This window comes from Oncorhynchus gorbuscha, linkage group LG04 (genome assembly GCF_021184085.1).
Source record: "Oncorhynchus gorbuscha isolate QuinsamMale2020 ecotype Even-year linkage group LG04, OgorEven_v1.0, whole genome shotgun sequence".
In the NCBI taxonomy this organism is placed as follows: Eukaryota; Metazoa; Chordata; class Actinopteri; order Salmoniformes; family Salmonidae; genus Oncorhynchus; species Oncorhynchus gorbuscha.
The window spans coordinates 41,383,952-41,394,494 of NC_060176.1; the positions used below are offsets into that span (position 1 = coordinate 41,383,952).

The window sequence follows — 10,543 nt, forward strand, 5'->3', positions numbered from 1 at the left end:
CAATGAGTGATGACCAATGAGTGATGTAAACACACAAGACTGATGGCTATAGCTATGTTTAACAAGTATATTATTCTCCTGGCTTTATTTAGCTCCATTTGTAATATTTTCCCCTGCTTGCTGGCTTGCTAGATTGGCAGCTTGCTAGGTAATCAAGCCTTCGATGACATCTGCGATGGTGTAGATGATAACCAATTGATTACGTGTTCGCTAACTTGTATGAGCTGCATCTAAAGTCGGACGTGATTGTATTTACATACAGTGCCTTGCGAAAGTATTCGGCCCCCTTGAACTTTGCAACCTTTTGCCACATTTCAGGCTTCAAACATAAAGATATAAAACTGTATTTTTTTGTGAAGAATCAACAACAAGTGGGACACAATCATGAAGTGGAACGACATTTATTGGATATTTCAAACTTTTTTAACAAATCAAAAACTGAAAAATTGGGCGTGCAAAATTATTCAGCCCCCTTAAGTTAATACTTTCTAGCGTCACCTTTTGCTGCGATTACAGCTGTAAGTCGCTTGGGGTATGTCTCTATCAGTTTTGCATATCGAGAGACTGAAATGTTTTCCCATTCCTCCTTGCAAAACAGCTCGAGCTCAGTGAGGTTGGATGGAGAGCATTTGTGAACAGCAGTTTTCAGTTCTTTCCACAGATTCTCGATTGGATTCAGGTCTGGACTTTGACTTGGCCATTCTAACACCTGGATATGTTTATTTTTGAACCATTCCATTGTAGAATTTGCTTTATGTTTTGGATCATTATCTTGTTGGAAGACAAATCTCTGTCCCAGTCTCAGGTCTTTTGCAGACTCCATCAGGTTTTCTTCCAGAATGGTCCTGTATTTGGCTCCATCCATCTTCCCATCAATTTTAACCATCTTCCCTGTCCCTGCTGAAGAAAAGCAGGCCCAAACCATGATGCTGCCACCACCATGTTTGACAGTGGGGATGGTGTGTTCAGGGTGATGAGCTGTGTTGCGTTTACGCCAAACATAACGTTTTGCATTGTTGCCAAAAAGTTCAATTTTGGTTTCATCTGACCAGAGCACCTTCTTCCACATGTTTGGTGTGTCTCCCAGGTGGCTTGTGGCAAACTTTAAATGAGACTTTTTATGGATATCTTTAAGAAATGTCTTTCTTCTTGCCACTCTTCCATAAAGGCCAGATTTGTGCAATATACGACTGATTGTTGTCCTATGGACAGAGTGTCCCACCTCAGCTGTATATCTCTGCAGTTCATCCAGAGTGATCATGGGCCTCTTGGCTGCATCTCCGATCAGTCTTCTCCTTGTACGAGCTGAACGTTTAGAGGGACGGCCAGATCTTGGTAGATTTGCAGTGGTCTGATACTCCTTCCATTTCAATATTATCGCTTGCACAGTGCTCCTTGGGATGTTTAAAGCTTGGGAAATATTTTTGTATCCAAATCCGGCTTTAAACTTCTTCACAACAGTATCTCGGACCTGCCTGGTGTGTACCTTGTTCTTCATGATGCTCTCTGCGCTTTTAACGGACCTCTGAGACTATCCCAGTACCGGTGCATTTATACGGAGACTTGTGGATTGTATTTATCATCATTAGTCATTTAGGTCAACATTGGATCATTCAGAGATCCTCACTGAACTTCTGGAGAGAGTTTGCTGCACTGAAAGTAAAGGGGGCTGAATAATTTTGCACGCTCAATTTTTCAGTTTTTGATTTGTTAAAAAAAGTTTGAAATATTCAATAAATGTCGTTCCACTTCATGATTGTGTCCCACTTGTTGTTGATTCTTCTCAAAAGAATAGTTTTATATCTTTATGTTTGAAGCCTAAAATGTGGCAAAAGGTCGCAAAGTTCAAGGGGGCCGAATACTTTCGCAAGGCACTGTACATTTTCATTTGATTTGATGTAAATAAACCGCTTTCTGATTTGGAACTGTACGTGCAACTTTTCATGACGCAGCTGGGAAAAGGGTGTATATGAGTCTCCAGCTGCTTTCTGCACCAGTGCACAGAACTGAACATACCACTGGAGGTCACTGTGTGTCTGCATATTAGGTTGGGCCTGATTCCGACCCGAGTTAAGCACGCATAAACAGAATATAATTCCCTGGAACAATGTGCACATATTTAAATGGCTTTCTTTCATTGGTCCCTAATATTCTGAACCTGTTCTATCGATATATTCTAGTCTTTTGGCAAAATCCTAACTAAAAGGTACACCGTATTTAAAGGGATGGCTTAAGATAAATGTACTGAAAAGCCTATTGAATGAAAACTCCAGGAGAGAATCTGTTGGCCAACAATTGGAAGAGTTTTCAGCGGTTGAATAACATTTATTCAGCGTGCGCAATGGGACCACATCTGCAGAGCCCGTTATGCACCTTCATAAGATAAATCTGAATACCAACTACTGAGAAGTGCATAGGAAAGGTATTCATGAGAAATGCTTAATTTCCTAATTCGGAGTAAGAACTGTGTGTGCATGCCTGCAGGCGTGTGTGCGTGTGTGCAGACAGTGTTTTGTTAACACACTGGGTAAAAAGTGTGGGTTTGATTGTAATTCCAGCTTTTATATCTTTGATAATAACTTAATAGTTGGATATTTACTTTGTAAATCATTCCAAGTGTGTGTGTGGCTGCATTCAATCTCTGATACATCTGTGTGCTGCTGAATTTAAGGAAAAGTTGTTTTGCAGCCAGTAATGGAGGTTTGAGTGTAATGGTAGTGTGTACTGCAGCTTGTGTGCACACAAGCATTCGCACGGACACGCACGCACGCACGCACGCACGCACACACACACACACACACACACACACACACACACACATATGCCTGGCCTGCCTTTCACAGAGCTAACAGGCAGCTAGTCAAGAACAGGGATGGAGTGTCAGTCACAGTGGAATTCTTGGCAGATTAAGGGGTGTCTGGGTAATTTGGAACAGAACAACACGTACAGAACATCCAATACTAAACCAACAGCATGTAGAGAGATGTGGGCAGAATGTGGTGCTATTCTATGATGTAATGATATGTTTACCTAAGATACATTTCTGCCCTCTGTGACTTGTCAATCTTTTGAATGGTTCAAGCAAACTGTTTATTTATTGTATGGAACTCTAAATTGGATAAGGCAAGAAATAAAAAATCGGACACATTGGTCGAGTAGAATTAGCTCTTACTCTCCTGTTGTGACTTGTTTTTGTTTATTGGCACAAAAATAAGCATTATCAATCCATTCAAAAAGCATACAGAAAGAACAAGTCTAATGGGTGGTTAATATACTTCAATGGCTTTAATGTCTTCAAAGCAATGCTTTTGAAGAGTGATATAAAAAAACAGAGATAGGGTAAAACAACTGTCATTATCACAGACATGGTGAGTCGGAGGAGAGGACACGATTCTTAAGCGCTACAAGGTAGTATGCTGACAACTGACACCTTTTCTCCTTTACACCTCCTCAGTCCTGCCTCACACTCGCTCAGTGTCTGGGTGGCACTGTTAGCATCATCCCCCATACGGACACAGACACTCAACCCTGGATCTGAGCACTCAGCCCAGTCCTTACAGCGACACTGGCTTGTTTGTCCTGGTAGAAGGAGACAAGGACAATGGCCTTGAGAACTGGTGCAGTTTGCACACATACATGGGAACACACACACACGCACACACACACACACACACACACACACACACACACACACACACACACACACACACACACACACACACACACACACACACACACACACACACACACACACACACACACACACACACACACACACACACACACACACACACACACACACACACACACACACAGTGCAAGAGCAAAGAAATTCATATTACAGCCTTTACTTGTCTGTGTAACAAAAATGTTGAATACAATTTAAATTCAAGTTAAACCGGAGTCGTACCGTCACAAGTCTCCCATAGCTGGCAGTCGGTGCAGGGTGAAGTAGTGTTGGTTGGCCACTCGCAGGCGCTGTCCTCTGCCAGGTTGTAGCTCCTTCCCAGACAATTTAAGGTGTGCATCTTGCACACGCTCAGTCTATTTGTCCGACCATTCTCAAGATTGTTGGCACACACCTGTAGAGAAGACCTGAACAAAAGAGCAACATAGTTAGCTTGGGCTGAAACCCTGAAACTGCTGATGTGGGGTCAGTTTTGTGTTTCCTCTCCTAATGGTCAAGATTTTAGATCTGTGCCTATGGTGACATTTGAGAAAGCATAGGGAATATTTAGAGTATGCAGAATATGCAGTCAAAAGGAGCCACTTCTCACATTTATTAAAGGGAGCTTACTTCCTCTATATCTGCAAGTAGTTAGAGTCGTTAAAGTTGCATATAGACAAAGGTTGGTAAAACATACGTGCACTCATAAGGCATTTTGCAGATACATTTGTCTTTGGCAAGTTTCTCCCATGGTTTGCATTGCCCTGCTGGGCCGTCAAGGTGATCAAGCGTTTTCGGTGCTGAATTCATAAAGGACAACAAAGACATGTTATTTCATTTGGATTAGCCGAGGGTAGAGAATACCAACATTCAGGTAAACTGACAAATAGTAACACATTTCTACATAGGTTGATATCTGGGTAGGAGTTCAAAGTTGAAACAATTATGCATCAACCTACCCTGGCTACATGTGATGGTGTTGGGGTCCGGTGACCAGTGCAGACTGGAGTCACAGATGATCTCTTTGTCTCCCACTATGTGTCTCCCCTCAGGGCAGGACAGTGGGATACGTTCCCCTATGTCATAGGTGGGCTGCCAGGGAGAGCCTGTGACATCATTTAGAAGGGATGGGACATGGCACCTGGAGCCTGAATGAAGGTGAGGGAAGTTATCATAATGATGTGTGTGTTTGGTTTTGTGTGTACGTGTGCGTGTGCGTGTGTTCCAGGGAAGGATTCCTGTGTGTGTGCGTGTGTTCCAGGGAGGCATTCCTGTGTGTGTGCGTGTGTTCCAGGGAGGGATTCCTGTGTGTGTGCGTGTGTTCCAGGGAGGGATTCCTGTGTGTGTGTGTGTGTGTGTTCCAGGGAGGGATTCCTGTGTGTGTGCGTGTGTTCCAGGGAAGGATTCCTGTGTGTGTGCGTGTGTTCCAGGGAAGGATTCCTGTGTGTGTGCGTGTGTTCCAGGGAAGGATTCCTGTGTGTGTGCGTGTGTTCCAGGGAAGGATTCCTGTGTGTGTGCGTGTGTTCCAGGGAGGGATTCCTGTGTGTGTGCGTGCAATAACAACAACAACACAATAACGAAAGTGCCTGGGGAAACCAGTGGCGCTTTTTCCCCCCAATGCGGATTCCAGCTTCAATCTCTTGACAATTCAAAATGGCGCAAATGCAGAGGGCTGTTGTCACTGAAGCACTACTTACTCTTGCACTCTTTGAAAGGTGTGCTCCATGTCAGAGCAACAGTGCACTCTGCGATCCTTATTCCAATCAGATGGTAGCCCTCTATGCAGGTGTATTCAATCTTACTGCCCACCAGATACACATCTTTTGGATCCTGAGTTTAATAGCACAGATTATGGTCAAACACAGTCCAACCTATCCAGATGACGATATCTACAAACGGAGGAACGGTGTTATAATAAGGAGGTTGAAATGGCTACAAAACAGCAGGATGATTTTCAGGCTTTTGGAGCCAGCCTTGCACAACGACATTGGGATTAGTTGAATCCCTGAATCAGTTGTGTTAGTGCAAGGTTAGAGCAAAAGCCTGCATGCCCTGTATCTCTCCAGCAGTGGGACTGAAGGAAACAGACAGATTAGTGGTTATCTGTCCATCAATTCCTACCAGGACATAGCCATTAGGGAGAGGAGGTGGGCTCCTGCAAGTCTCCTTAGGTGGGACGGTCAGGTCAAAGCACTGAGGCTCCATGGTCCTGGAATTAATCACAAACAAACAGGCATTCAGCAAGGTCAGTAACAGTGGGATAATACTTTTTCACTTGTACCTTTATTTAACTCGGCAAGCCAGTTAAGAACACAGTGGGTTAACTGCCTTGTTCAGGAGCAAAACGACAGAGTTTTTCCTTGTCAGCTGTCTTTGTTATCGTTAAGTATGCCTTGTCATTTATTTGTTGTGTAGTGTTCATGTATAAAGTCGTATCACTAAGTAAGTAGAGAAGCAGCAGTAGTTCTGACTGGAGGTATTGCAGGTCTTGGTCGTCATCGCAGCCTGTCGTCTCCCTGAACTCTCCGTTGCAGTGATGGCCGCCTCTCTGAGGGGCGGGGTTACTGCATGCACGTGTTCGTGACCTCTGACCTCCGGAGCAAGAAGTCCAGCCAGACCAGCAAGACCAGCTGCCATGTATCACCCCTTAGGGAGGGAGGGGGACAGAGAGAGTGATGGAATGTAGAGTTGGGGTGAAAGAAGGACACAGAGTGAAAGGGAAAGGAAGGGCGGAGAGAGAGGAGATATGGGTCCATATGTAATCTGGATGTGAATGTAGAGAATGCCTGCAAAAGCGCCCAAGCAAACTTCAAGTTTGCGAGAAATGAATACACAAATGCCATCATCTGGAGTATCCACACAACGTGTCAAATATCACCTACCCTCCTGCCCCTCCACCTCCTTCCCCTTCTCACAGGCCAGTCCGTCTGTCCCAGGTTTACAGATGCAGCTACACTTATCCCCAGCCATCACTACTAGGCCGTTGTTCCTGCAGGGCTTGCAGCGGCATGGGTGCCTCTCATTCAGGTACTGCTCTATGGCACGCTTCAAGTGGAGCCTCTTCATCCCAGCACACTGCACCTCCTTCACCAACTCATAAAGAGGCCTCATCTGGAACCATTCACACCAAACACAGGGAGGAACCAATATAGCAAACCTTTTCCCAAGACAAAAGGATGAACTATTGTTTCAAAAGCTGTAACGTGACTCTGTAGTCCTTTTTAAATGTAGCATTTCATTACTTAACCTGTTTTGCTCTACCTTGTGTAATTCACGGCTTTGCCCTCAACCAATGACGCCGGCTCAGATATCGTTTTCATCCACCAATAATCTTTCTCCTGTACCTCTCTCACCTTTCGTTTGATGACTGCAGGGAAGGTCCGCACAGACTCCGCCCAGTTCTTGTACATATCCCAGTTTCTACCTGGAGTGCTGAGGTCCAGAGCCTTGAGGGCTGCAATGTGTGCAGTGGCCCCTCCCTCCACATCCACCTTCTTTACCGTGTCAGACCTCTTGATGGCTATTAAAGCAATAAAGGCATCAGTGATTAGAGTGGTCAGGATTTCGTGGCGGAAGCTTGTACAGTTACATTGCATGATGAGCGACCACAAGGGCTTCTGTATGGTGAATATATATAGTATATTGACTGTAAATATCAATAAATACTGTTGATTCATTTGATTCCATTGAGTCTTGAGCCTTCAGAATTACAGTAAGAGACCACTTGATAGCCATTGTAAAATTTCACACATCTTACATTGTACATCGTCAATTATTTTGGTTTTTACATTGTTGCTTAAATAAACTTACATGGGGGGTTGGGTAGTGTATATTCCTTTTCATCCTTTCTACATTTCTCGGTTGTCCATGAAATGAACAGAATCCGGTGTTTGGTCTTGGTACACTCATTATACTTCCACGTGACCTTGGCTGCAGAAGCAGAAGGGAGAACGGTAACAACAACAAATCAGCACTTGCCAAGGAAAAGTTGGAACCAAACTATACTATATAAAAGGACATCCAATTCAGCTCTGACGGCTTGATTCAACCGCTATGATTTACTTTGTTCAAAGTCTTCTTCACCATCTGTTGCGAGCCTCATCTTCCAACCACTTGGGCCATTGGACCAAGCAGTGTAAACCAACAGAGTTGATGTGTTCAAGCTATTGCACTGTTACTCCCACTACTGTTGTCACAAGAATGATATGCCTGCAGTGTCAACATTAGGGCAGCCTCAGTCTCAGCTGGAGTTGCCTCAATTGTCTCACCCATCTGTGTGGCTGTTTCCTGGTCGATGCTGAGTAAGGCGTGGAAGTATCCACCCAGGGTCCCCTCAGACAGGTAGTGGGTTCCAAACCTCTCCACCACCATCCTATAGGTAGCGTAGTCGTACACAGTAGGGAGCGTGGCCAGAACCTTCCAGAACTCCTCAGACAGAGAGAGGTATCCTGGGGCATGGTTCTGGAACTGAGCCACCTCCACGTTGTTCTTTACCACCAATAGGTGGTTGTTCTACAGAGCAAAAACAAACCAAAATAGATCATCTCACAATACCTTTATCACAGTTTTGGAAAATATTTGTTTTAAGTAGATTAAATAATGAGTCAATAATTCTAAACTCTGGAAGGCAATGAATGAAAACAATGATAACAATGGATATCAGGTACAGTCCTCCTCACACATGCACTGCTATTGCAAAGGTCAGGGGTCTGTAGAAAGGCATCTCTTAAGCTCAGCATATCTCCTAATTAAAACTAAGATTTATAGAAGACATTTCATCATGCAGCTCCAACAGACCCTGTTTTTTTCCTCCGTCTTATGTAAGTCATAGTTGTTGAATCCTGTGGTTGTACCCGTCGTTGTCTCTCTCTTGACTACGTCCTTGGCGTAGGACCAGGAGCTGGTGTAGAATTCATCACTGAAATCATTCTGAACTTTGACCTGTACAGATAGGAATCATAGACAGATGTAGGATCTTAATTTGATCACCCTGTTGCAATTTCTATTCTCACATATATTCAGTCCTATGTGCTCTCTTTACAAATGTTTATTTTCACAAGTATGTTAACTGTGGGACTTTTTACCTCAAAGTTGTACCTCAGAGTGCTCTGGGGCAGCCTGTAGAGGACCTTGTTGTCCCCACTGAAGACAGTCCTGCACTGGCCTCCATAGCTCTTAGTGTTGATCACACTTCCTCTCTGTTTTCCTGTCACTGCATCAAATCTGGAAATTCAAGGAGAAGGCACCGCACATCACCACAGATGCCCAGGATTGTGTGTGTGTGTGTGAGAGAATGCGCGAGAGAAAGAGAGCGAGCGAGAGAGTGAGAGCGGGGGAGGGGATGAAGGAGAGAATGATACCCCAGCTCTCACCCCAGTCCTAGTTGCTCAACATTGGGTGGTGGTTTGTCATTGTTACAAACAGGGAATGTCTTGTCTGGGCCACACTTCAGTTCATCCTGGTTGTCTTCCTCACAGTCCTGATCTCCATTACACACCATAGACTGGCTGATACACTTCCCTGTAGCACCCAGGAAACACACACACGCACGCATGTTAATATTTCATGTTCTGTGCTCAGCATTTTTCTTACTGACTCTATTTTACATTCTGTTGTAAAACTTACTGAGGATTTGAAATGCATTGTTAATAAAGTTTGATTTAATTACCTGAGCGGCAGCGGAACCTCCCTCCACAGCCTTCCTTCAGGGGGCAGCCTCGAGCAGTCTCACAGGGCTGGGTCTGAGTGGACCCTCCACTGCATGGGCTCCCCCCAAACTGGGCATATACCACCATGGCACGAGTCCTAGACTAAAACACATCGATATACCCCAACATTGGTCTAATTTCAATAAAGGGGAATACACTGTATGCTACTTGGTTGCCATTCATGAGTCCAGTGGAGCTCACAGGCATGACTTCGGATGATTGGTTTGATTTCTAACCTGTGTTTTAGTGCAGCCATCACACTCTGACCAGTCTCCGTAGGATCCCCACTGGCAATGCACTGGCTCCACACAATTACTGGGTGAGAACATCCCAAAGAAGAGCCATGACAGACAGATCAGAGAGACTGACAGACGATCCTAAGGAGAGGAGAGGAATGCTGCAATTCAATTCTGTTTTGTATTTCACAACTTTCCAACAGCCTGAGTCTAAATTCCTAACGACTATACAACAATATTGTTTTTACCTGCGAAATCAACTGAGTATATTAGAAGGAGTAAATAGTGTATCGATGTGAATCATCCTACCTTCATGTTGAGAGTTTGAATGAGCTTTCTGTGGCTGTGGACATTCCAGAGTATTATATTTCTCTCTCTCTCTCTCTCTCTCTCTCTCTCTCTCTCTCTCTCTCTCTCTCTCTCTCTCTCTCTCTCTCTCTCTCTCTCTCTCTCTCGCTCGCACGCAAACACACGCAAACACACACACACACACACACACACACACACACACACACACACACACACACACACACACACACACACACACACACACACACACACACACACACACACACACACACACACACACACACACACACACACACACACACACACACACACACACACACACACACACACACACCTGACCCCTTCCCCCAAAGGGGTCAGATACTTGTGGGAAGGGATTCTTGTAAGGAACTTTTTTTTCTCCTTTCCAAGGAACCAGGAGATTTATTTACAATGTGTTGGACAGAGAGAGAGAGAGAGAGAGAGATTCCTGTGGAGAAGGAGAACATACAGTATTGCATCACAGTTTTTCTGCCAAAACCTCTCTCTTTGTGACCCTAGGATAATACAACTATAATTCTGAAAGAGAAACAGTCTAAAGTGGTTTCCTCGTTTCCTCTGAAAATAGAGAATAAGGTAAAGCA

The 10,543-nt window shown here is 44.4% G+C and overlaps 1 protein-coding gene across 1 annotated transcript; it reads right to left on the reverse strand.

Moving 5' to 3' along the window:
• Positions 1 to 3,179: 3,179 nt before the first annotated feature.
• Positions 3,180 to 10,056, reverse strand: c7a (complement component 7a). The gene is made up of 17 exons (XM_046346798.1): positions 9,921 to 10,056; positions 9,612 to 9,752; positions 9,336 to 9,477; positions 9,040 to 9,187; positions 8,752 to 8,890; positions 8,465 to 8,608; positions 7,936 to 8,179; positions 7,478 to 7,597; positions 7,021 to 7,187; positions 6,550 to 6,778; positions 6,139 to 6,313; positions 5,789 to 5,876; positions 5,365 to 5,497; positions 4,627 to 4,815; positions 4,365 to 4,467; positions 3,911 to 4,095; positions 3,180 to 3,579 (listed from the first exon to the last, which is right to left on the reverse strand). Exons 1-17 carry the CDS (start codon positions 9,924 to 9,926, stop codon positions 3,395 to 3,397), a joined length of 2,538 nt encoding a protein of 845 aa, XP_046202754.1. The 5' UTR covers positions 9,927 to 10,056; the 3' UTR covers positions 3,180 to 3,394.
• Positions 10,057 to 10,543: the final 487 nt, after the last annotated feature.

Excerpts from the sequence above, each read along its gene's own strand:
- c7a (XM_046346798.1), bottom strand. Across the intron at positions 5,498-5,788 it reads TCCCTAATGGCTATGTCCTG|GATCCAAAAGATGTGTATCT; the intron begins GTAGGAATTGAT and ends TATTAAACTCAG. Across the intron at positions 4,096-4,364 it reads AAAATGCCTTATGAGTGCAC|GTCTTCTCTACAGGTGTGTG; the intron begins GTATGTTTTACC and ends TCTTTTGTTCAG.